This window comes from Dermacentor andersoni, chromosome 7 (genome assembly GCF_023375885.2).
Source record: "Dermacentor andersoni chromosome 7, qqDerAnde1_hic_scaffold, whole genome shotgun sequence".
NCBI lineage: Eukaryota > Metazoa > Arthropoda > Arachnida > Ixodida > Ixodidae > Dermacentor > Dermacentor andersoni.
In genome coordinates this window covers 92,953,849-92,980,629 of record NC_092820.1, presented here as the reverse complement: position 1 = coordinate 92,980,629, position 26,781 = coordinate 92,953,849, and the positions used below count along the sequence as shown (strand labels likewise).

The following is a 26,781-nucleotide window of genomic DNA, read 5'->3' as shown; positions in this document are numbered from 1 at the left end:
TGTCAGTATGTCGTGGTACGTGACCAGTCTGTCCCTGTCGTCTTCGTCAACGGTACAATAGTTAACCGTGCCCATTCCGGAGGCCATTTAATCCGTGGTCGCGGAGGTCAAGTGATGACGTCACGTCATGGAGTCTTAACTCGGATAAGCAGGGCGCTTGTTGTCACTTGGTCCTATTAAGTGCGGTTTATGTAGAATACGAGCCAACGGGTTTGCAGTGGATTATAAGGAAGCTAACTGCGTCATTGACGGTCGTTATCACTGATTCCTACACTGTATTTTTTTTATTCATTTAACGAGCAGTTCGTTAAAAAAATGCACCATACGCGTATATCTTTTTCATTCATGTCATTTCATTCTTTTATGCGTTTTTCAGCCAGCTTTCTTGTGCCATTCTTTCGCTACTGGCGCATATAGAGCGACACGGCTGGTGTTACTGGGATGACGATGTCAGGCTTGCGGGTCGTCTAGGGTCATCGCGGTGCTCCGCCCCGCAGGTGCGATAAGCGGCGGATGCTTATATCCAGGCGGCTACAGTGAGAGATAGGAGGGGAAAAGAAAAGCAGAGGAAGACGTTACAAAGCAGATAAGAACAGAAAGAATAGCGATGGTTGACACAAAGCAACGAAAGCAACATCGACGATGACTGTCAATGCAAGCGAATACCGAAACGCACCTGGAAAGCTGTCCATTTTAATAAAGGAATGATGTGCTCATAGAGGTATGCTTCTCGCAGCGAGAATTTTCAGGTAGCGTTGAAAGTTTCATTTGGAGATACAACAGAGGACAGAGCCGATAATAACACATCTCTAGGCGTAGTATAATGCTGGCTATACCACATAAGCCAGTTCGTGAAATGTGTGCAGTGATTGGGTCGGAGGCGCCAGCGTCAGCATGAAAGGTGACTGCCGTCCTCCTCTACCGCCACCGAGCCCTTTTCCACAGCCTCCAGAAAGGGAAGGGGCGGTGGCTGTCGTTCCCAGGCGCAAAAAAAAAAAAACGAGAAAAAAAAAAACGAGCTAGAGAGAATTTATGCAGATTCAGTGCGCAGTCCAATCTACCATTTTGCAGCCAATATTGCATACGCAGTGGCTGGGGAGTGGAAAAGCTGCGTTATAACCATGGTCTCATAACCAAGCTACAAACAGCGAAATGCAGGCGATGCAGGACGTCCCACAGGGTTAACTCCGTCCCGCAAGGCGTTTGCGACAAGTCCTTGACGTGCATAGGCCGACGGACCGCTGTCGTAGTCCCTCTAGCTGGCGTCGTGGCTTCTGCCCCGTTTTCAGTGGCGCACGCACCGTTGCGAGGAATGCTTCTACATTTTATCGTGTCGACCTCGCTGCTCGAGCTACGCTCAAGGTTACCTGCTCACCCAATCTTCCCAGTCACACCTTACGCAACATCGTGAGGCCTGTGACGACGATTGCGGTCGTGTCGTTGACGACACCTACCGGGGTTGGAGAGGTCGGTGATGATGCAGGCGGTGGACGCACTGCAGTTTACGCCGAGCTCAGGGGCGGTGAACCACTTCCGGGCGGCGATGTCATAGCGCTCGACGAGTCGCACAGTTGACAGTCCTGTCAAAGGACAAAGAAGTGTAATGTACCCGATCTTCGAATGGCTTATTGCATTCGAATGAAACCTAACGAACGAAAAGCATTGCGAATTCGGCCCCAGAAGCGCAATAGTGTGCGTGTACAACCCCAATGCCAGCAGCGGAAGGCAGAACGATGGTCGCAATAATGCCAATGACACTGCGACTTTTTCTTGAATAAAGAATAAATGATACAGGACCGATTGAGCAAAGCCAAACGCATAGCGCTTCGCTCGCATCTCCGGAAGCCTAAACCACTACGAGAGGACCGCGCGTGTGCCATCCATACCATGAAAGCGCGGCGACGCCAACGGCAACCGCGAGGACGCGCTTTAATGTGTCGGTGTAATTGCTGTCGTAATAAAAATTAAGTTTGGGTTTCGCCTAACCTCGGATGGCAATTGCACTCGCGGCAAGGACGTAGCACTCGCCACCATGCTCTACCACCGCCTTCGCTTTCGTAACCATTCAACGGCACGCAAATTCGCCGAGTTCTCCAATTTTGCTTTTAAAAAAAGAGGAAATTCATGCGCTACCAACACTGAGATTTGAACTCGTCCCTCTGAACCAATAACTAAGAACAGGACGCGTTAAGCATAGAGCTATCGCGCCCCTTCGACTCTTCGCAGTTTGTGCGGAGTATTCAGGGCACCGCACGCGACTCGCGAGTACTATAGCGTCTCTGCATGTATTTCGAAGGCCACAAAGCGCAATACGCCCGCTCAGCTTAGAGCGCGATCCAGCAGTTGTCCGCAGCGCGGCTTTTATTGCATTGACCCTTTCAGAGTACATCTCGCAGACACAGCTACTCGCTCTACCGGATGTCAGCCGACGTCATAGCCGCACTGCCGTTGTCGTCGCCATGCCACCGTTGTCGTTGAGGGCGATTGTGCAGCGTATGGAAGGAGTTAAGCGCAAAAGTTGTTCTGGGGGCAGTCGACGGAATAATTCTTGTAGCAGCAAATGATTTGAACTCGCTCAGTCGGTTCTGCTGGGGAAGCGGAACAAAGTGCAGCGTTCCGCAGTTGCCTTCAGTGCAAAGCCAGAGAAAATCGCGCGATGCGCAAGTTGGCACAAACGACATTGGTCGTCGCAATTACAAAAGCGCTACAAAGTTACGTGAAGAGCAATTATAAGCATTTCACCTAAAAGGGCTTCATTGACGATAAACAAGCCAGGTTATCACTACCGCACCCGGTTATTCCCTTAACACAGCTTTAAAGCCGTTCTTCACGATTTGCGTAGCCCTGCCATAGCGCACTCAAACAACCACCATTTTATGCCATAAGAGAGCAGTCGTGTGAGTTAAGCTTCTCTGCACAGTGTCTCTTATTGCGTAAAATGCAGCCGTGGCAAGGGAGGAAGGTTCGCTCGCGATGACACGTCTTGATGTCCGCGCTCGGTCCTATGCTCACTAGAAACTAGTATTGGTCAATCGCGTGCTGCGGCAATGCATTCGGGCCAAGCCATCATGGCGTGTATGTTGCACTCCGTCATGCTCCACGATGCACTGTTTGCATATTACATTTCGGAGCTACCCACCGCAGAAGCTGAGTGACTGTCGCATGGCTTTGCTGAGCGGGAGGTCACGGACTGCATCCCGGCTTCGTCGGCCGGATTTCGATGAGGGCGAAATGCAAGAATGCAAGAATTTGGGTGCCCTCTCCACCCCTCCCTACCTTAGGTGGTGCAAATTTAACTGGACGTACCTCATAATGAGACGGTGGTTGTGGCACGTAAAACCTTAGAATTCAAACAAGCTCCCAGCCATTCTGCTCTGCATGTCACGACCATAAAGCGATTACACATGAGCGCATCGAGCATTGACGTAACTGATGTTTTTGTTCCCTATTTAGTGACCATCCTACGGACTTCTTTAGGCTCGCGTGGGGACAACCAAGGATTTCCGGTTCGGTCCATTGGGATAATCACAATAACATCATCATCAACACAAACATTGCTGGCAACAAATAGGTGGGATTTGAACAGCCAAACCCGTTGGCTGGTGGTACCATTGAAACCTCCAATGGTGTAAATGCAGCCTTCCAGAATGACGGCGGCGAAGTTGCTCTTGGAGTGAGGCATGCTGGGCAACTCCGAGAACCGAGCTCTCCTCAAGTCCAGCTGCTCCACTGAAAAGCGTGAATGAAAGAAATCGAGAAAATTAAAGGAAGATTAATCGCAACGGACACTTGGTATAAAACGAAGGCCAAGTTCCTTTACAATTTATGATGTGTAGCATTACAAGCATCAAGCCCATTCCACGCACCGTTTAAACCGATGTAACCGTGATGTCTGAACTGTGCACTGTATGCTCGACTTTTCTTGTCGTGGCCTCACGACATCATAAGATGCGCCAACGTATCCTCACCGCTCCGCGCCATCTCGTCCCACGATGACGTCATTGCTGGCGTCAACCAATAGGCGCGCGAAGCTGCCTCTCCTCTCGCCTTCCTCCTTTCGACGCAGCCACTCTCCTTAATCGTCACTCCATCGCACCTTGCCCTCAGCCGCCATAGATTACACTATCGAAATGCGTTAGAGGACACAAAGCAGCCTCAACTGAAATCTTAATTTGTCGCTTTGCATTGTAATATGAATGTTATCTACGATTTGGAACGACTTTGTTGATAAGACACATTCCTATTTTCGTTGTCCCTAGATCCGGTTGAGTTCCCAAAATTCGTCATTTGTAGCGAGAACAGAACTTTTGTAAGCTAGAAAGTTACGAAAACGAAAAAGAAATTCAAGTGGCGCCATCTATTTTGGACCATGCTGCCTCTCACTTGACGTCAGCATCGGCCAATTCGGATAGAGCGGTAGAGAGGGAATCCACGTCATGCTTACGTCAAGTCATCCGTATCGGCGCGGGGCAATTCAAATTGAAGAGCAGCAGCGGAACATTCAGTGCCAGTTTTCCACGTAAGGAATGTGATATATTCGTACGCAGAAAATTATGATAAGACATCTAGACAAATAATCTATCGATCTAAGACAGCCCAATATTTTTCTTTAGCGCACTTTTAAGAAAAGGAATCGCTTAACACGTGCTCGAAAAGGACGCTTCAGCGAGGGTTAGAAATTGGCAAGCTTACAGTGAGACTACGTTTGTTCAACCACAAAAGACGCAAAAACGCAATGTGAGTAGCGTTCCTTTAGAATCTGCGTTCCTTTAGAAAGTGGCCCTGCAGCCGTAGTGTTTAATGATGCGTCACAAAATGGCGGCGCACACGTGTGGTTATTACGAGAAGATAAAGGAAAAGGCTGACAATATTTCGAGAGAAATTGCGTGCGTTAACCTGTATACCATGGGATTAATATGCGTTGTTTTTATAGTAGTGTTCCATAGACTGGCTAGGTTTAAATAGCGTGTTCCAAAAAGTGTGCAGGAACATCTTTAACACAACCTGCGAATTAGAAAAAAAAGAACGCTGGCTTGTGGATTGCCCAGTAAAGGCCAGGAAGGAGGATATCGTTCCCTGTTTTGTCCTAAATGAGAATAAATGTGCTCTAATTACCGGTAACTTGCCCCCCAAATAACGTTAGTACGACACCCGATTTGCAGGAGGCAACGATGTGTAAACAAGCCGCCACATGCCATGCCTGACCATGTATGACATGCGGACTGAAGGCGAAGATATACGTATATTGCCCCGTGCAAATTTTCGATAACATCGATGCCGCCTTCGGACCTGACGAAGACCTTGCTTAACACGGTAGCGATTGCAACGAATAGAGGCGTACTAGAGGAGAGCCGCGTGAGACCGCTGTACCCGCCGATGATGTAGAGCGTGTCATTGTGGGTGAGCACCTTGAGGCCGCTACGGGGCCAGGACATGTTCATCACCCGGGTCCAGGCGTTGGTCGACGGGTCGTAACACTCCACGCTGTCCAGGACCTCGCGACCCGTAAAGCCGCCGGCACTGCGCGACAGTGGATATAACCGAAATTACCATCGTATGGTCAAGCGCTCCGTTGAGATAGCGTCCTCTCTCCAGGATCTCTTAGAGAAACTGACGACTGGCCAAAATGTTTTGCGAGACGTTGATGGAAATGACATGATTTATAAAGATAGAATCCAGCACGCCGTTCGTGATTTACGTAGGAACTAAATTTTTAACTTGGCAAAGAAAGTCTCAAAAACCAGTAGGTGGCGCGGCCTGGCGGTGAAATCTTGGTGTATACCCCGTATGTAGTACATGAGATTACTGCATACATAAATCGGCTGTTATAAAGTGCAGCACACATATTGCTAAAATTGAAATTCGTGTATTATTAGGCTTTGCATTTCATTCTACACGCATTACGAATTAAAAATAGTGCACGCTAATGAGCGACGCTGCCTTCGTAGTAACGAGTGGAGTGGGAGAAGCCGTGCAGCTTCCAATGTATCGCGGCGCAAGTGAGGGTTGTTGTATGTGCGCGTGTTCGCGAGTTAGTTGCACGAGTTCTGTGTGGTTTCTGTGAGGCACAAAATGCGATCAATTGGTGCGCACATATCACTGTTTCCACCCTGTTTCTTGAGCACGACTAAATGCTCTATGCAGATCAGAAAATTTTTATGGAAAACGTTCCACGGTGTTTTCCGCGTTACCACTGAGTGATTAGACACTTAGACCGGTAAACTTTCCGTAGCACAAAAAAAAAAAAAAAAAAAAAACGGGTGCCGTAAAAGTCGGTTGTCAGTCCCTTTAATTAGCCCTGTTCTGCGTGAATCTTGGCCACCCCCATTTTGGATGTTCGCGCCACCAATATTTCATTCGTCTCTTAGCCTCCACGGCCCATTCATTTACGTTCTCCCGATTATCTTTGAAAGTGACATCCTTGAGCAAGTTAATTACTTCCACATTTATTGCTAGATAAGTGCTTAGCATTTATGTTTTGTCGAATTTCCGCGGGGTACGAAACGAACCAGGACGCTAAATTAGAAATATAGTAAAACCTAATTAGCTCATGCAGGTTAGGCGACCATTTCTCGCCACCCAGACGTAATGCATTAGCAATACCCATCATGATCATCATCATCATAGTTTTCTTCTTCTTTCTCTTCTTAACAGTAAACATGTCCGCGGGTCTAGTCTAACTTACAGCCGAGCGACGTTTGGGAGCATAAGTCTCGGCTGTACCGCGAATCCATGGCCATAATTTGATCCGTTGTATCACTCTTCACAATGCAATTCGGAAGCCAGTGAATCGGAAAGCGACCTCACATGTAGATGCGGCCTGAAGCTGCCGCGGCGCTTGCGTCACTGCGGACGTGTAACATGCTGGCCACCATGGACCAATGGTTTGCCTTTACGTCGTAGCGCTCGACCGTGTTCGTGCGCAGGCGCCCGTCGAAGCCTCCCAAGGCGTAGATATAGCCCTGCAAAGACAGGACGCCCCGTGAAACGGCTGCCAACTGCTTGCGAAACCTCCCTTGGGCTCAGAATGTTCAACATGATACATAAGCATACCTTTGTTTCGCACAAAAGCAGTAAGACGCATGTGAGATAATTACAGCCCCATAGCAGACGACAGGCACACCTGGCGGTGTGGCGCGCAACTACACGATAAGCCGGATATTACGTAGCGTGCACTACACCAGTAAAGTAGTGGGAAGCCAAGCCAAGGTTCGGTTAAGGCAGAACCAGGGTTCTACGTGCTTCAGGTAATTGGGGTAGGGGAGAGGATGCTGTTAACAGTTTCCGTATAAAGGTTATGAAGGTCGTGACGTTTTATAGAGTTATCTGTTCGCCGTTCACCTCTTCACATCACCGTAACAATATCATTGCGCCCCTGAAATTGATAACCTCCAAATCCAGTGCCTCCAAATCCAGTGTCACACCTAACCATTGTATGCCGGCATAAATTGCGTGAGCTGATCTCCCATGCTATTAGAGTGAAGAATTATTAGTGCAGTACGCATTTTAGGTCAGCAGCGCCATGGTACAAGACGTACACGCCACCATTTCCTACGTAACAACGTTGTGGCCACTCGCTGTTATAAGTGTGTGCGTCAGGCGACACTAAAGGGCGCGTTGGTTTGTTAGCGTCCCTGAATTGCGGACGGAAGCATATACAGAGAAAAGCCAGAAATCTTCCGACAATCGGGAAGAAACGTTGTTTTGCTGCGTACAAAATAAAAATGGTACTATATAGAGTAATCGCTCACTATAGCAAAGTTATTTTTGTTCGAAATATCGCTTCTCCGTTTTCCTTGCTTCCCACTGCATTGAATTTATTTCAGACCGGAATATTCGAAGTTCGGCCTTACTCTCTGTGCACCGCCCATGGTAACTCTTTGAGTTTCAAATTGTAATACGTTCGCGGACAGAACAGCTTCCCCCCTAACCCCCTTTTACGAAGACAATAATGCAACACTACCAGGTTGCGGCTACGCATAGCGCGATAAGGCGTCGCTTCTATCTGATAACAGCCGCAAAGCGAGTGACGTCGCGAAAAAAAAAAAAAGGAGACACGTCTCTGTCACATCCTTTGTTTTGCGCGGTCTTATCAGGCGATCAGGAATAATCAAGTGGCCTGAATTCCCACTCTAGTGAAAGTGTCGCAACGATCACTGCTGCTGCCACACACGTTATTTGTGCATACGGCAATCATAGCTAAATCTACAGTAGGTGAACACAGTAGGCGAACACAGTAGGCACTGAACTACAGTAGGCAGTTAGCGCTCCCTGTATGGATTTGTCGGCTTTGTAATAGTACAGTGGCCGCCCTCCGTCGCCCATTTCGAGCTTGCCTGGAGGACAGCGACGCTGACGTAACATCGCGCGACCGCCATGTTCGCCTTGTCAGTCCAGCGGGCGAGAGGCACTTCGAAGCAGACGACCGAGTGGTAGCACTCGCGGCCGTTGAAACCGCCCACGAAATAAATGCACGAGTTGAGCACCGCGGCACCATGGTACGCCCTGCGGAGGACGTCGGCGAAAACTTTTTCAGTGCAATGAAATAACCCGCACCCCCCTCTCCTCGACACACGCACCTTTTGCTTTTCGAAACCTGGCTATCACAACCTCGAAACTTTATCAACGTTATCTAGGTAGTATGCCCCGATTAGTTCTGCGTACTTTCCTACATTATCCATACACCCTTTTTTTGAAGAATAGTTTGCTTTAAAAGAAAGAGATGGCGCTTTAGGCGGTGCACCGAATGTAACCTCAGCGAAAGCGCACGAATGCGAAACCATTACCGCGATGGTCTGCCTGTGCGATCAGCTGTAGGAAATGAAACTGCGTGATGGCTACCCCACCGTTCTCCACTCATCGTGCAAAACGTGGAAAGCTAGAGACAAAACGTATGCAGTAGTTCATTGAACAGTGACTGACATATTAAGAAACGGAACGAATCTGTGTGGCGAAGCTAGGAACCACCGCTACACAAGGACCACCTGTATATAGCCGAAGCTTGGGGGTGTATTGCTTTATTCGAGGACAAAAAAAGAAAAAAAAAGCAGCGCTTTGGCCAGCGTTGCATCACTAACCTCTAGAGAAAGGAATACCAGCCCAGAACGTCGGCAGGAGTGAGTATCACTCGTTACACACTGACAAAAAGCGCCGCTTCCTGGCATAGTAACTTTTTCGCACGTTACATGCACACATACATGCGGACTCACACTCCAATTTAGGTCCATTCTATCGCCAACGTGTGTAAAGGAAGAAAGAAACAAAAATGATATCACCACGGCTGTGTCAGTAAGTTCTCTCCCGCTTTCCGGCAACCGTTTTGCAATCACACTCTCGTAATTAAGAAAATGTTTTTACGGCACCTGCTCCGAACGACGCCTGAACACCTTTCAAATCCGATACAATTTCTTTAAATGTCGCTATCTGGCCTTGAAGGTTTATCAACATGGGAATATAAGTCCCTTGTTGCCTACGCCATTTCATGCGTTGTCTAACTGTCTGGCCTCGAAACTACGAGCTCGCTACCTTTACTCCACAGCCGTGTAGCAATCTCACTCTGGACGCATTGAAGGTATATTATCACAGAATGTGAATGTAAAAGCGTTTTTCAATGCTGCATTTCTCAACAATACACGCATCACTTGTCGCCATCGTTCGACGCGCGGCCACTTGCATCTACGTAATATTTGTGTCTTCTGTTGTGCCCACAGGGACCGACGGGACTTGCAGGCGCGGGCTACTTTCCCGGGACAGTACACGCTAAAAAAAATTTCGGACCGGGGACGCTTATGCCCATTTGGATAACAGGTAGGTAACCGGCGGCAATGTGGTTTTGAACCCACGGCCTCCCGACGCCGAGGCGGAGGGAGACTAAATCACGAGGCCGCGACCACGGCGACTCTTTCTATACGGGTTGCCGTTCTCTGCAAATCGTGCGAATCCCCCCGACCGAAATAACTTCAAAACATCCACTCGTCGCGACCGCCACGTACTGCTGTACGTGGCGGTCTCTCGCTCTCATATATCATATATATATATATCTCGCTGTCAAGGGGACGCGTTACCTTGGCGTGGTGTACTGGTTGCCCATTACGCGCCATTTGGTGGCGCGGCAGTTGTACGTGAACATGTTGTTGGTGGCACCCGACGTCCAGCCCCCGAAAAGGAACAGGACGTCCTTGGGCACGCGAGGCGTGAGCCACAACTTCGGGGACAGGTCAACGCCGGCCACTACGCCAACCGTCATCGACGGCTGGGTGAGTGTCTGCGCGGAAAAAAGCAGGTTTTGCGCTCGTATTTGATTAGAAACAATTAGAGTCGCGAGATCTCGGGAAGCCCTCAGACAAGGGCGGCTAAAGAATAAGTGAATCTCGTCGAATGTTAGGGAGCTTCAGCTAGTCCGTCTGCGTATGGTGGGTTAACGTAGACAAAGACGGGAGCAGCTTCATAGGCGGCGCCATCGTGTGGTACTCAGTTTAACTAGAGATAACACCGCTGTTATTCCAGAGAACAGCCGTGTTCTGTTTATATAGTTATTGCGCAAAGCGTTGGTAACGACGTTGTGCTTGGAAAAAGAGTGTACGTAATGCAGCTTACGGAATGCAGGAACACCGAACATTGCACGGCAGCTAACAAAAATGTTAAATGTACATATTGTGGCTGTTTGGTCAACCGCAAACCGTCAGAAACTGACACGCTGTTCTGAACGACGCTTAGACGAAAGACAATATAATTTGTGATTGTGCTGGTGCCGGCTCTTTTACACTAGCAAGTGAGCTTCCGACAAATAGCGATGTGAGCTGTAATTCCATTCTACGTGACGGGACGTCGCCACCAACGCTGCTGCTCGAATTCACCTAGCAGTCGCAGGGCATGCGAGCCGTCGCGGCGTGATACTTTGCGAGAATGCTAATTTCTGAGCGCAGACACATCGTGCCATTGTGCGAGCACTTAATAGAGTGGGGCAACATTACTGAAGCAGCATGCGCCACAAGAGCACCCAGCACGTGCATTATTTCTTTGTCACTTCGCGAGACGGCCGCCGTAGGTTTCGATAGTATCTAAAGCTCTGACCGCCGCTCAAGGCACCTGTATATGCGTCGGGCGGCACACAGGGTCAAATTGCGACTGGCACTTCCCTGCAATAGATAGATAAATGGAAAAATTGGCAGTGGCTTAACCCGGCTATGTCAGGATATACGTAGCGAAAGCTAAGGCATAGCATGGTCAGCCTTGGTTAAGCTTGATTGCAAGTCCAAGTTAGTCTGGTTGTCTAGCTATGTTGCGGCGTTTAGCCAGTCGTTCGGCGCGCTGTTCGTCTGTTTCCTGGGCGATTCGTTTCCTCTTCATCTCGTTCCGATGTCGATTACAGGCCTCCTCCTGCTTATCAGAATTGTCGCGGTCCATACTGCCTCCTCAACTGTGATTGCGGTGCACGCGAGCTCTCCTTTTGAATCCTCCGACATGTTATCAGGCATGCGACGCAGCTGGCGAAGGGAGCGGAGGCGAGCGCAACGACGAGGAATGCGATGTGACGTCATACCAAACGGTGGCGGCGGAAAGGCGCGGCGCTGCGGAGCGACGGAACATAAACTCCCTCAAAAGTTTTAAAGCACCGAAAGGCTTTGATCCAGCCGACGACGCCAGTGATAGGCTGATCGGTGACATGTGACCTTGTTCCACCCAATTGCCGCCATGAAAGTTTCTGCGCGCCGGGCGCAGAGTGCGCGTTTCGCCTGTTGTGCTATGTACATTGCTGCGATAATTTCGTTCCGGGAGGGCCGAAATGCTTTGTTGCTGTGCGGTTGGGTGCCGAGAACGGACGGAGGATGGCAAGAAGTTATTTTGCATCCCGCGCGGCAACCAGAACCTAACCAGAAGAAAAGTATGGTGGCACAGAATTGAGGGGACGGGGGGACGGACGGAAGGACTTTGAACCGTCGGTAACTACACGACTAAGCGAGGCAGGTAACATAGAACGATACAAAGGTGCGATAGAAAGCATACACGTGCGTGTGTCGAACTGTGATAGTATTTCTCTCGCGCGCACAAATGTTGATTCCTTATGAGCCCGCTGAATAGCTCACTATGACCTAGGGTGCGAAGGACCGAAATTCCTTGTTGCTGTGTGGGTGGATGTCATGATCAGACGGAGGACCGCAAGAAGTTATATTACATTCCGCGCGGCAAACAAAACCTAACAAGAAGATAAATGTGGTCGCATAGAATTCAACGGAAAGACTGAATCATCGACAACTGCACGACTATGCGAGGAGAGTAACGTAGAGCGATACGAAGGTGCGAGAGAAAGTATACACGTGAGTGTGCAGAGCTGCGATAGTATTTCATCCGCGCGCATGAATGTTGACGGCCGAAAATTGTGGAGATTATTGATTTTAGTGCATTATGAGCCCGTTGACGTAGCAAGTGCAGTATGATCTAGCATGCAAGTAAATAGCGGGGCAGAAGCGTATTAACTCGCCGACAAATATCCACATTGCGTTACGTGCGATAAAGAATCACAAATTTCAACAGCGAATTCTACCTTAGCTTACTGTGTTTGTGCGAGCGCTGTTAACTGCGCTTTACAGTATGTCCAAAAAGTCATTTCCAACTCTGCATATCCTAATCGTATTTTGTACATTGCATATGTGAATAAATATATTCCTAAGTGCCTGCATTACTCTGCTTTTAAAAACAAATACTGCGTAGCCACTGCTACTGGCCAACAAATAATAAAGTATAATACAACATATCAAAGCACAGTACATACAGCTGCGAGTTCGTTCCTTCCAAGTTTCCCTTACACTCGAAGATGTTTCACTAATCGGCGATGCCATTTTACTGATGAAAAACACACAACTGCAAATTAACATAAGAAAAACGGCAGAAGCGATACGTGGATTGCCAGCAAAAGACAGCGCAATAATAGCTAGGCCAATTCGCGTGCGTTTCGTATAAGGGCCCTCTAATTCTTAAGGGGCTTTAGCGGGGCACGGAGGCGAGAAGGCATAAACACAACAATCGGCGTCATGATTCAACTTTACGTGGCAACGTCGCACGGTTCACGTGAACAGTCAACCACATTCACACACGCGCACACACTACGCTCGATGTTGGTGTGCAGCGAGATTAGATCGCATTGGCAGCCCGAACACGATCGAGGAGACTTGCTGACGCGATCTATACCGCCGCTTTAGAATGTCACGATAGTTGCACTGGCTAGTAGCACTAAACCACAAAACACAACAGTCGTCGTGTAATCGCTACAGGACAGACACACTCAGCGGCAAGAAGACTGTTGGTGCACCCATTTCCACACACACACATGGTGTTGTTTAGTTGCCGTGAGGGTCGCACGTTTCAGCGACGTTATGTCGAAAGTTTTTCGGTCCAAGCGACTGTCAGCCTTCTTTTTTACACAAATTTTTCGTTCAAGGTAACCAGTATGTGTACGCAGCACACTTACAAGCAAAAGAATTCACAGAGCAAACGAAATTAAGCGCAAGCAATCACCAAGGCTCGCGCGGAGAGACACGAAAAATGTGTCGCGTTGTCTTCGGCTCCGACTCCGTGTTGTTCACCCGTCAAGTGCTTCGACTCTTTCATGCAATGCAAGTAAATCAAAACTTCACGCTCTTCCTAATTATAGGCAGATTTTTGATGCTGTGAACATGTAATGTAATTTAATACGAGCGCACAAACGAATGAAATGTGAACATGCGGAATCGAGGCGGTCAAGCACTCATTCCGCGCTCTTGAGCGTCTTCCTTTCAGCGCTCATTTGAAATTAAAGGACTAGATTTAGCAGTTCGGGTCCTTCTTTCGTTTTTTCACCACAGTCATGCACCAGTAGGTTTTATTTCCGCGCACGTGCAGATATTTTCTCACCTCACTAATGCCGCGGTTTATCGTGGGCGCCATCTGCTACAGGAACTTCCTAGGTGGCGCGCATGGCAGATGTCGCTACCTTGAAAATTATAGAGGGACCCTAGTGGACCACACCTAGCTCGGTGCTACTAGTGGCGCAGGCGCAGTAGTGACTAGGGAGCTTGAGACAGAGAGAGAGAGACGCGCGTTGTGACGTCATGTGCCTCCTCGGAGCACCGCCACTGCGAATTCGCAAGTTCGCGGCCAGTAAAGCTTTTGCTTTAAAAGATAATACCCGAAAATGGTCGCCGCGATGACGTTAGTGCAAACCAGGTATATGCGCATTTCACTAGTAATAGAAACCATCCTATTCGATTGCATTCATTAGGAAGTTTTAGTACCGTGTACGTTGCGTACGGAAACATAGCTCTGTGTGTGTCCGCGCGCCACAAGAGCCTATAGAGCCTGTGTGTCGCTCTCCGCCACGAAGCTTGTAGAGCTGACTCCACCGTAGCGATGTAATTAAACATATTAAACATATTATTAATTAAACAACGTAACATATCATCGTTACGTTGTCGCCGTGTCCTCTGCCTGGGCCCCTCTCTGCTGGTCTAGCTAAATATCGCCAGGCCCACGCCATCCGAACGATGAACTGGTGCCCGTCTGTAACAGGGTGTATGTGGGGGACTCGGGTGCTGCTCTCGTAGTCCTCGCTTGTTCGGTACAGCGCGAGACTCTTGTTTTCGCAAAATAGTGGCTTCAGGGTCGACCGGCGGACGGCTCCGTGTTTTTCGATAGCCTACAATTTGCCTTCACACTGGGTGAAGTCAAAACGCAGAGGTCATTTCAGGATCCTGCGCGGTGGGAATTGATTGCCAAGTGCAGAATTCCAGTGAGGCGTCCTTGCGCGCGCACGATCTGGCTGTTATTATTACGGTCATAATCTGTTCATTATAATGATCCGGCGAGTACGGTTGGATCTTGGATCGACTTAGCTTGGCTGGGCTGTAGACAGGAAGCGCTTTTACTTTTATATGTGTGATAGCGCAACAGGTTTACGTACGTTGACGTACGTGGGCACTCCGATGTACAAAAAAGCCCGTCTTGACACGCACTTCCACGTTCCGCAAGGCACGTGAGTGCTGCGTTGGTATCGTCATGACTCAGTAGTACAAAACTCTGTATTGCGTGCGTGCGTGCGTGCGTGTGCGCGTGTATAAAAAATGCAAGGTTTCCTTCATTTCTAATTCATTTTACCAATAATTAATTACTTAGTTAATTAGCTAGTTCGTTAGTCAGTTAGTTAGTCAGTCAGGTACTTAATTCATTCATTTCTGACACATTACTGGTGGCCGTAGTCGCAGCCTATACGCACGTAACTGTGAACGCGCTACCAACTGCATGTCCAATCTAACCGTAGACAGCAGTTAGCTATCTGTAATAAAGCAAGCGCTGGCTGCGCAAAAAGAAGGCCAGCTAACCTGGTGGATCACGTTTATCACCTTGAGGCTGTCTCGGTCACCTTGGACTTCTGGGTGGGTGACAACTTTCTCGAATTCTCTGCAAGAAGACATAAACTCCGCTGTAAAAAACAATGGAGAAGGCATCATCAGCTTTGTATGTGATAACGCAACGTGTGCAAAAAACGTGTTCGGCTTCACGCGTCCCGTAAAAGCATGGTATATACAGATGACAGCCTCCCCAAGTGAACAGAACATCGAAGCCAACGTCAAAGGCGACGTTGAAGCCAATATAGTACCTTGCGCTACACCCGAACCGATGGGAAGACGACAATGTCACGTGCAGCTTCGTATACGTGAATGCAACAGCAGCTTAATCCAATCCAACAGCGCATTAATCCAATGCGCCACCACATACAGGTAACGTATCGACCCTGGCACGACATAGCGGTGCTGTCGGTAGAGCGCTTTTAAAGGCAACGCGCAAGGCAGATCGTAGCTGCTTGGGTGTCAAAGAGCGAAGGGACACCGTGTCTTCTCTCTGTCGCGACATGGGCGATGACGGGCATCTTCGGACGCGTTAACAGCATTCAGTTTACATTCTAATTATGCTTAGCCGCGTCTACATGAAAAAGACTTATGGTACCGCATTAAGAGCACGTGTAGCACATCAAGTATCGCGTCATGGCCGAGGGGCGCAGCATGCCGTTGTTAGTACTTTTTCTTTCGGGGCGGGGGGAGCAATAGACAAAAGTGATTACGGCAAGTGGTCACGATGTTTTAGTGGCGGGTCACCATAAACACAAAAAGTCGCGAGGACCTCAATGCGTTGAGGAGAAGGACAAGCGCTCTTTTTCACGAGAATGTTGTTATTGACTTGAAAAAGTGTAGCGACGTCCCTTTTACAAGAACGCGCTATGACGAAAAGAAAAAAAAAAAAAAAACGTGATTAGCGAACGTCGCATTTTGTTGCACTCAGCGCTTCGTGCAGTAATTCGGTGCACTAGAATCGTTTCCTGCTGAAATGATCATCGTAGAGTTGACCTTTTACCTTGCCGCCACTAACCTCCACTAACAATGTTCAGTCCCCTCAACCAAGCACGGACAGCAACCATCTTCCCGGTTCCATCATGGATGCTAAGAAATTCGAGAAAGCCCGTATTAAAATTTCATTTAGCCCTACTAGCGTCGGTGACGCTAGTAGGGCACATCACCGACAGTCGTCATTGTTGCCCCAATAATTCTGTACAAGCTCTGCGCACAAAACCGCGTTGTGCCTCAGTGCCCCAAGATATACTTCCAGAAAAGCGCCACTATCGAAAAAAAAATTGATATCTGACGCGATATCACGAAAGGAACTGAAATTAGAAGCACTGCCGTTCGATGCGCGTCGACTTTATTGCCCCGTTCGTGTGTATATAGACGTGCGGCTTATGACGTCGAGAATGCGCTCACATGACGGGGCAGCGTGCGAAGCGCACGAGTGGCAGGAACTTGGCGAGATAGGCCTTCCTGCTGTTCACGTCCGCGGCGATCCACTTGAGGATGGCGTGGAACGTGTCCTCCACTTCATTGGGGGCGTATAGGCAGTCGTCTTCCAGTATGCTGCGCATCTCCTCTGCCGTCAAGGACTGGAACTGGGCGCTGTTTTTCCACACCTGCGTCACGCACAGACACCCTCCTCCACTGCTTACAAACAAACGTGCCGGAAGACTTCCCATTTCGTCTCTTGATATCAGGGACAACAGCATTATCTTGGATTGTAGCGCGTAGTGACACGGACAGAGACTAGAAGCAGACAGGACGAGCGTGTGTCCTGTCTGCTTCTAGTCTCTGTCCGTGTCACTTTGCGCTACAATGCAAAATCATGTTGCCGCACCAACTCGCCCAACTTTCTATCCTTTTGCATGACAAGGGCCGACATAAATTATCGCATCGTATGTATATTCGTGACCTTTAGCGATACACTTCCCGCCCCTCTGAAACGCAAAATTTGTTTAAAATTACAACATACTAAATAAATTAAGAAAAAAAGATTACCTAAATATATCATGCTCGCTACGATTACCGCCTTCCAGGTCGTAATGGCGGCTTTTATGTTTTGCAGTTCCATTGGGTCTTTGAGGTATAATAATATAAGAAATAAAAAAAAAAAGGTGACAGACAGTTTAGCGTAGGATAAGAGGGTGAAGGCGAAAGCCGGCGTGCTCACGAGTCGTTCAGTAAATTACTTGGAATTGTCGTTCGAAAGCGTAGTTACTTCTTATTACTTGTTTTCTTCCACGAAACGTCGTGAGTTCGAATGCCTTAATTAATTGTATGGTAGATTGTAGAAGCGCGACTGAACAAGGACCTAGAAAGAAACAGATACAAGGACGCAGCGCTTCACTTTCAACAATCGAATTTATTTTCGCACTCTTCGATAAATATATGCCGTACGCGGGGAAACAAACGTGACAGCAAAAAAGAACATTCAGTGGTGCGTTTCAATGAACCGTACTCGTGTGCAAGGCATGGAATAACATGTATTGCGATGGTCACAAAGATAAACCGAGGTATCGTATCTCCTTTTCAGATAGCGACAACGAAGGCTTGCCTACGCCCGTACGCGACTTGGGAAGGAAATGTTGTCAAACAAAAAGATGACATATGCATTGGGTCATGTATTGCTCCCTGCTTAAGTGACTTATATCTAGCTAACCGTGACCAGGTTCTTGATGAACGCCTAAAAAATGACACCTACGTCGTGAAAGTGTTCAGATTCGTTGGCGATTTTCTAATCATTTTGAATAACGAATAAGACAATTTTGACACGCTGGTTTCAACAACCGTAACCTCGTTCCCTTGAAGTGTTGTCCCCTTTATTGTTGACACATGAAGACCCCATACACAATTTCATAAGGTTTTTAGACTTCAGATTGTACTTTTCTCCACAAATGACCTGCTGGAGTTATCAGCCGAGAGGCAATAAGTCAGCCCTACCATTTAATTCCGCTCATTCAAAACTTGTAAAACGCGTAGTAGTTACATGGTGTTTCAACAATTCTCTAACGAAGTCATGAGACCACAAAGTGGAAGCCAGTTTCAGAGATCAGGACAAGCGCCTGGCAGATTCGGTTACCGGATGCGTATGCTCACCTCTGTCGCGGATGGCTTAAGCAGGAAGTACAAAAACGCGTCGAATGGAAACTGTGCCAATGCTAGAGCAGAGAAACTTGCTGTGGTACGATACATTTATTGCATTTCACATAATTTCAGAAGAATAGCGGCGAAATCCAGGGTGGACGTGGTTTTCTCTGCCCCTGAGCGTGTACAGAAGCTATGCAAACAGGTTAATACAGAGAATAACAAAAGGCAGGCATGTTCTACTCAACATCGCAAACAATTTGTAACCTGCCCTCACCACGTTGTCTATGCTATTCCACTTTCATGCGGAAGAACGTATGTTGGTCAAACAGGCAGATGCATGAATAAGAGATTAAAAGAGCATCGATATAACGTCACTGTATGGTAATCTCGGGTCATTTGGGTATTCACTGCCGAGATTGTTCCTGCAAGCCTATGTTTGAAAGTACTCCCATTCTGTATAGGGCTCATAGGAGAATGACGAGGGAGATAGTGGAGGCCTACGAGATTGCAAAATTAGAGGAAAAGTGCCTAAGCAAGCCTTCGTTGTAGCTATCTGAAAAGGAGATACGATACCTCGGTATATTTTTGTGACCACTGCAGTACATGTTTTCACCATGCGTACGCATGGTCGCACACGCGTACATGGCACATGGCATGCACACATGGCATGCATGCATGGCATGCACACATGGCATGCATGGCACACGCGTACGTTTCATCAGAATGCACCACTGAATGTTCTTTTTTGCTGTGACGTTTGTTTCCGCGCGTACGGTGTATATATATCGATACATGCGAAAATAAAAGCTACAGTTGAAAGTGGAGCGCTGTGTCTGTGTATCTATTTCTTTCTACGTCCTTGTTCAGTCACGCTTCTGCACTCTACTATGGATTCTAACCAACTAGCCCGCCAACGTGGTTTAACGAAGTTAATTAATTCTACCTTAATTATCTGTACCTTAATTAACTTAGTCCTAATTAATACCAAAGGTCGGAGTTCGACTACCACCGATGGTCGAGGGTTCTACCATCAATGGTGGCACTTTAATTTTGGCGCTATTGAATTTTGGTCCGACCAGAGGTCGAGGCTTCGAGTGCCTTAATCAACGCGAAAGGTCGTTGCTTCAAGTCCCACCGATGGTCGCGGGTGGCACCGTCATTTTTTGGTGCCGCTGAATTTTGGTGCCATAACGTCGGACGGTCAGGCTTTCGATAACACTGGACAACGGATTTTTCGACCTGTGAGCCAGTTTAGGCTTTCGTCTTATAGAGAACGGAAGTTGTCGTAAAAAAAAAAAGCATACGCTCTGTGCTCACGGTGCACTTCGATATTCGTACCTCGTCGAAGTTCCGCACGAGGTAGCGAAAGGCTTCTGCCGCGAGATACCCGTATCCCCCACTGCAGGCCAAGTGGTAAGTGTTGATGCAACTCCCCGGTTCGAGGTTGTTCTTCAGGGTGCTCAGGCAGTGATCCCGTATCCGCAGTACCTGCGTCGTAAATAACAGCGTGCAGACTCTGCTGAAGCCTGCCGAAAGAAAAAAATTGGAAAAACTTTTTTTTTTTTTCAGCATGATCGGATACAAGATGTGCGATTACAGAAAAAGGCAACGCGTCGTCCTGCACAGTGCATTTCGTAAGCCCAAATAGAGAAAGATTTGCGTGCCTTGTATTAATTCCGCGAACGTGACGCCGTCGGTCGTCGTGGCATCAAATATAACTTTCGTGAAATGCTACCCTATAACGATTTACTAGCGATGACGATATAGAAGGTGCCCACACAGCACAACCGGGGGGAGACAGATGGTTGCGCAACGAACGTGGCGTAGGTGTAGCTGTTGTGATGGTTTGCCAGCTGAACGCTCGGCGGTTGATGCTGTGGTGTTACTTGTTGAAAGGAAATCGCTTCCTTTGGTTATTTCGGCTGTTTTCGTGGCAAGTTGCTGGTACGATGGTGGTAGCACTCGGGCGAGGAAAGGCGAAGAAACCCTCATGCTCTTGGGCAACCGAGGGCTGAGCTCTCGGTTGCGTGAGCTCCCGTGCAGCTGAGTGGCGAGGAGGACTGTAAAGAAGGGGAGGAGGGGCGCACTGTCACTTCGTTTGCTGGCTCGTTCACCGCAAGAAGGCGAGGGAGAGGGTGTGCGGTCTCGGGCAAGCCAGTTGCGGGAGGAAACAGGAGAGAGGGTGGCTAGCCAATCCTGGACGATGCGGTGGGGGAGAAGGATTCTCGGATGCACACTCTAAAAGAACTTTACACCCTTTGGGGCTTATCTTGTCCCCAAACAATAATAGTCATTTGCCTTGCTTGCGTTTGCTCTCTTGAAAACTCGACGCTCCCTACTATCCCGTTGAGAATGCTGTACCAAGGGATCGAATCCCGGCCACGGCGGCCGCATTTCGATGGGGGCGAAATGCGAAAACACCCGTGTGCTTAGATTTAGGTGCACGTTAAAGGACCCCAGGTGGTCGAAATTTCCAGAGTCCTCCACTACAGCGTGCCTCATAATCAGAAAGTGGTTTTGGCACGTAAAACCCCACAATTTATTGCTATGCCAATCTGATAACGCGCAAGCCGTTCGTAACTAGGAAGTACCGGGCTCGCAGCGTCAAAGAAAGGAGATGCGGACAAGACAGATGACGATTCTTGTTTGGGGACAAAATACAACCCAAAGGGTGTAAACTCTTTTTAGAGTGCAGGCGATCGTATCAACGGACGCTGACGGCGTTAACAACGATGCATCAGGGAGAGAAAGAAGCGATCGCATCCTTTCTCCACGGCTGCCATGAAGGAACTAGGGCAAGGCGAGAAAAAGGGCTGATGGAAAGGGCAACCGAGTGGCGAGGATGGTCGGCAACAATAGGGGGACTGTCACTTCGCTAGCTCGTTCGTGCAGGCTTATTCGCTTGTGTTCAGAATCGTCCTCAATGATTTCTCCATAATATTTATATTTCCCGCCTACACGTTAACTTCGATTTCCAATTTCATTTAATCTCAATAAATGTATTGCTTCGCCTTTCACTGTCTCCGGAACCCACGTAACTGTGAAGGAGAAGATGAACGCAACCGATGGGTATGCAGTTCGTTTATGTAGTTTCCTATTGTATGTGCAGTTCCCAAATGATGATTAGTGGTGCATATAGATTTCAAAATATCCTTGTAATACATCCTTTCGGCCTGCTCGAGCCAACGTCAGGAAATGCGGGGCTATTCAAGTTGCTTTCAGCAACTTGTCCCCTCTTTTTCCTCACAATCTTTTGCTTGCTTTCTGGCAATAAATTCTTATTATTCTACCGTTACTGCAACTACTATTATTACTATAAATTATTATTTTATATTATTATTATTATTTGTTTCGCTAAGTCTAACGTCTGAAACAGCACTGGGACCAAGAAAGACGCCGGAGTGGAGAGCTTCAGATTAATTTCGACCCCATAATTTTCTTTAACCTGCAAGGGAATTTAAGCACACCTCGTTTTGGCATTTCGCCACCTATCAAAATGCGGTAGCCGCAGCCGGGAACTGAAACCTCGACCTCGTCCACGCCATCGACCATGCCATAGCCTCCGAGCTACCACGCCGGGTTCTTTTCAACCGGGCAATATTACTCCACTAAAAGCTGGCGTATGCAAAGCCTCGGACAGGCCAGCTCAAGGTGTTACTCACACGCCAATACTGAAAGTATGCCTCCGCCATTTTGCTCGGACATTCTAAGTAACACCACAAGGAGCATTGTGTGCCTAAATATGTCCAGTCCAAAAGCAAATCGCAGAACGTGCCCGAAATCGACTTACCGTAATAACCGGCTGGTGAAGGTGGTTCCTTTTCAACATGCATCAAACACGAATTCGCATTCTTTTTCTTCTTCTTCTATTTCCTCTTCTATAGCCAGTTAAACTCGTGGAAGGCTCAACAACTGAGAAAAGGTGATGGAACGCAACGCGGTCCTTTGAAACTATAATTATTCAGTACTGTATACTATTATTATCCCCTAAATACCTTCTCTACAAATCAAATGTTTCTTTTTTTGCTACTACGTCTCGATTGATTGCATGTCACCCGTAATGGGTTGTGCCATATCATCTAGGATCAACCAACCAAGTAACTCGCGGGGGCCTGAATGACTACAAAGCTTGCTTTTATAGGCAAATTTCTGTGCTTTAGCGTGCTAGTTAGTGGAAGAGCAACTAAGTGGCTAAGCAACAAAGTAAGTGTGATTGACCGAGTAACTTAGTGACCAGCTCCCTAACTGTGAGGGGCCGAGTAACAGAATGAGCCAATGAATAACTAAATCACTTTGTGGGTGACTTGAGTGAGTGTTACTGTGTCAAGTCGGTTGTGCGAGGGTGTACGACTGAGCGACTAAGTTACTGTGACTAAGCGCCGAAGAGTGACCGTGACTCAGCGACTACGTTAGTGTGTGAGCCACTAAGCGACTTTGTGAGCGGATAAGTGATTGAGTGAGTGACCTCCCAACAGCCGAAATGTTAAAGATGCTCGACGCCCCCAGGAGTATGAAGTGCCATCGAGCGGGTTAAGATTCGTGCCGGCGACGTCGACCTACCTAGAAGTTCGACCGGTGATCGCAAACAGGATAGAGCTCATGCTTGCTACCGGCAACGCTCCTCTGCTCCATCTCCCCAAAACGAAGTTTCAGAAAAAGTCTTCACCAGTGCTGCAGCCCTAGACTGACCTTCAGCTTCTCTGCGAGCTCGAGCACCTTGGCGACGTTGTGCAGGCCGATGCACTCGTGCAGTGGAGTGTGGTAGGCGAATTCAACGAGCAGTTGCGTCATGTCGCTGTCCAAGTCTGCTACCACCACGCGGATGGGCGGAGTCCACTGGTTGTTTTGCTTCTGCTCGGGACTCATCTCTTCCTTGGCGCGAGCGAAGACTGTGTAGCAGCCCAAGTACCTGCATCGTGGAGAGACCGACAGCGACAACATTGATTTAGGAAAGCGCTCGCATGCTGAATAGAGGGAGTTCTGACAACACCACTTTCATTTTCTTAATTTTTTTTGCAAAGATGTGAAAGCGAGAGCGAACGGTCGAGTCAATCCTCCTGCTGCTGCTGATAAGAGAAGAATCGCTTTAACGCTTTTAGTACTTTCAGGTCCCGAACAGCAAGCGCCTGTCAATATGACATAAGCTTCCCGACAAGAAAGTGAGAGGAGCGCAGAAATGTACGTAAGACTGATGACGATTACTGCTTCGGCTTGTGCTGTCTGACATCTGACTGACTGATTGAAACGGATTCGGAATTTACTATCTCCGTAAGTTGACTAACTGCGCTTCTCGGCACTTCTGCGTTTGCATGAATTCGACAATGTCGAGAGGAGTCGGCTGGCTGGGCCAAAATGGGTTCCAAATCGGTTACGCAGAGGGAGGGTCGTGGCGGCTTCTGGGTGGGCCGACTCCCTATACCAATTTGGCTAAATGCAAGTCAGTGTGGTCTGGTTGGCCTGTGTCAGTCCGACTTCCGTATCGACCTCTCGTTGAGCTCCGGTAAGCGAAGCTATAGTATGGCCCTGACACTGTAACCTCGAAACGATTCGCTCATTCGCACAACTCGCCTTGAAAAGGAACAGGGACGCTGGCTCACTCGCTAGAACCGAGCTCATGTGAAAGCGCGGAATAAGTGAGTCTAGTTGACCCAATTAATGGCGTACTTGACCTGTACCTTGTACGGTTTGTGTGCATGAGGCTAGAAAAGAAACAATCTAAGTCTCGCTGGTAAGCTTTTGTGTATTGTACTGTAGATGGTCCTAAGTATTAACATCCGTTCTTGCGGTGAAACCTGCTTAAGAGACTTCGTCATGCTTTGTAGAGTGACGTTGGTGTTGTGTTAAAGCACATTTATGGTCGCATAATATAGCGATTTACCCTATCGCGCAACCATTTAATCTACAATGCTGGCCTAAATCAAAAGCAGAGCAGTGCTATAAAAAATTGAAAGAAAGAAAGCAAAAAGAAAACGAAAAACTGCAAAAAAATTTAAATGTACTTTTTTCGATAAAGCATGATGATGTCTTCATTGCATGGCGTAGACCTTGGCGGTGAAGCCGGCTTCCTGCATAGTGTATAGCTTTTGGAATATGTGCCGTTACCTTCCTTTGGGAAGACAACAAAAATCCGCAATTTATACTTATTGGTTTCTTGTTATTTACATCTTCAGCAGAATTACTGAAGATTTTAACGTGAGCAGTGACCACCAGCGCATGCAAAAGTGTGATTCTTGCTGTACACACTTGTAATGCTGTGATGAAGACTTCTGCATTGATAAAACGCCTAACTGCAAAACCCAGCGGTGTCTTTTAATTTATTTTGGGGAAGAAATAAATATTTGTGAGTGGTTTCTGTGCTAAATTATTTTGTTTGCATCCGAGCCAAGTGCTAATTATATGTGCTAAATGAGAAAATGGAGGCTGCATTATCCATCGGTACAATTCGGGGCGCATCTCTTTCAGCGGAAGTTTATTCACTAAGGGAGCAGAGTCACGTTACGTGACGCAAAGGTGAAACTATACGCTAAAGTTGTAGACCAAGTGAATGTGGTCCCCAGGTGACTTCGATAGTCCTGATGAACTACGTTTTTCACTAGCTGCTCAGGTGACCTGCCTTTGAGCGGCCTATTGGACTGATGAGTACTGGTTTGTGGTTGTAGCATTTGTGGTTGTTGAGGTATACTCAAAGTTAAGGCCACAATTACTACAAGATATTCTGCAGAAATCATCGAGGATCCAAGGAAATATAAGCGTACAGCCCGAAGGAACGAACGAATGAACGAACGAATAAACGGACGGATGGACGGACGGACGGATGGACGGATGGATGGACGGACGAACGAACAAGCCAGTGAACTACACAACTTTCTCGTTATCTGCATAAACTCGAAAAGTCAGGCTGATTTGCCTTGTTGGACGAATTGGGTTACATAGTTCACATAAGTCTATCAAACTGAGGCAAATGGACGCAAAGCAGCACGACTCGTTTTGCAAAAAGCCCGTAATAAAGTTATAATATAATTGGACGTCGGAGAAAAAAAATTGAACGCGGATGCGCTTTCTGAGATGCTCAGTTCTCCCACTCACACGGCCCCGCAGCCGACGCGAAACGGAACATAGGAACCCGCCAAAGTCATGGCTAATCGGTTTTCTGTGGGGTCGAAATTCGCAGTCGTCAGATTCATGGAAACAACAGTGGGTCCGGCCGAGGAGGTGACGCCTCCTCGGCCGTGAACTCCGCCAGCTCGGGTCGAGTTCACGACCCATTCGAGTTCGAGAAACGAAGCTGCACGACTCGCTAAAATTGGATTCATCACTTCGCGTAAACGGTGCTATGTAGCGAATTGGTATTAGGTAGGCGGACCCGCCGGTCGGCCAGACCCCCACAATCCGGGTCCACGCGTGAACGACACCACCGCACTGCAGGACTCCCATCGAACCACGCTATTATAATTTATCAGCAATGCGGAAGAGCGAGCACCCGGGTGCCGTACTCGTGCAAGAGCTGCAGTTGCGAAAGTCTGCAGCGCCACTGCAAGCACGGACGTAAGCGCAACAATCCTGCGACAGAAAAATACGGCGAGAGCAACGCTCACTTGGCAGACATTACGAAGCGATGCGCCCAGACGTCCACACCGTCGGCCGCGCGGAACACGACGTCGCAGTACTGACGGATCTTCCTCTGCTCTCGTAGTCCCGGCATGGCCTTGGCCACCACGCCCGGGGCGAACTCGCGCTGTCGGCCATTGTCGCGGAAGAGCTGCACCGCCTCGGACACCACGGTGATCATGTCGTTGTCGCCGGTCTCGCCGGCAGCGTCGTCTGCGTCCATAAGCTTTGTTGTGACTTCGATGGCGGCGAGCGCCTCTGGGTGCAGCCGCGAAGGAGCGGCGGCAGGGCAGGGCGACCAAGTGAGCGAGCTGGCCACAGGCAAGCGTCGCCCAGCGGGCCACACACCGCAACACCAGCGGCCGGCCCAGAGATAGCATGCACGCCTGTCCGACCGAGCGGATTACGCCGTGTGCCTGGGCATGGCAGTTTGAATGGCCCTCATTACCGGCTATTTGCACGCACCGCGTGTCACGCAGTTCCCGACTTCCTCGTCTTCAGCTTCGTTGTTGCTGCTACTAGTGTTTCTGTATAGCTTGCCGATCAAGGGAAGTGAGCCTAATACCAAGGTTCTGTGGCTAGGTCTTTTTATTGTCTGGACGCTCGTTCCGGTTGTGTCCTTTAATATGCGTGTCATCAGACACGCCGCTCTAACGAAGGTCCTCCCTGCAGGACAACTGTAACAGCTGTGTGGTTGAAGTTCGCAGTTGCC

The 26,781-nt window shown here is 48.4% G+C and overlaps 1 protein-coding gene across 1 annotated transcript; it reads right to left on the bottom strand.

The window, feature by feature from the left end:
- Nucleotides 1–206: 206 nt before the first annotated feature.
- On the bottom strand, nt 207–26,504 carry LOC126534775 (kelch-like protein 10). The gene is made up of 12 exons (XM_055072690.1): nt 26,057–26,504; nt 23,151–23,370; nt 19,800–19,949; nt 16,788–16,990; nt 15,354–15,432; nt 10,065–10,264; nt 8,337–8,505; nt 6,808–6,962; nt 5,342–5,520; nt 3,610–3,729; nt 1,455–1,580; nt 207–531 (listed from the first exon to the last, which is right to left on the bottom strand). The coding sequence occupies exons 1-12, from the start codon at nt 26,290–26,292 to the stop codon at nt 518–520; spliced, it is 1,851 nt and encodes a 616-aa protein (XP_054928665.1). The 5' UTR covers nt 26,293–26,504; the 3' UTR covers nt 207–517.
- Nucleotides 26,505–26,781: the final 277 nt, after the last annotated feature.

What these genes read in the sequence shown, in the direction of transcription:
- LOC126534775 (XM_055072690.1), bottom strand. Translation starts at nt 26,292, where the DNA reads ATGGACGCAGACGACGCTGCCGGCGAGACCGGCGACAACGACATGATC. An exon ending in TCGTGCGGAACTTCGACGAG is followed by an intron (nt 16,991 to 19,799) that starts GTACGAATATCG and finishes TGCGTGACGCAG; the next exon opens with GTGTGGAAAAACAGCGCCCA. An exon ending in TGATAAACGTGATCCACCAG is followed by an intron (nt 10,265 to 15,353) that starts GTTAGCTGGCCT and finishes TTTTCCGCGCAG; the next exon opens with ACACTCACCCAGCCGTCGAT.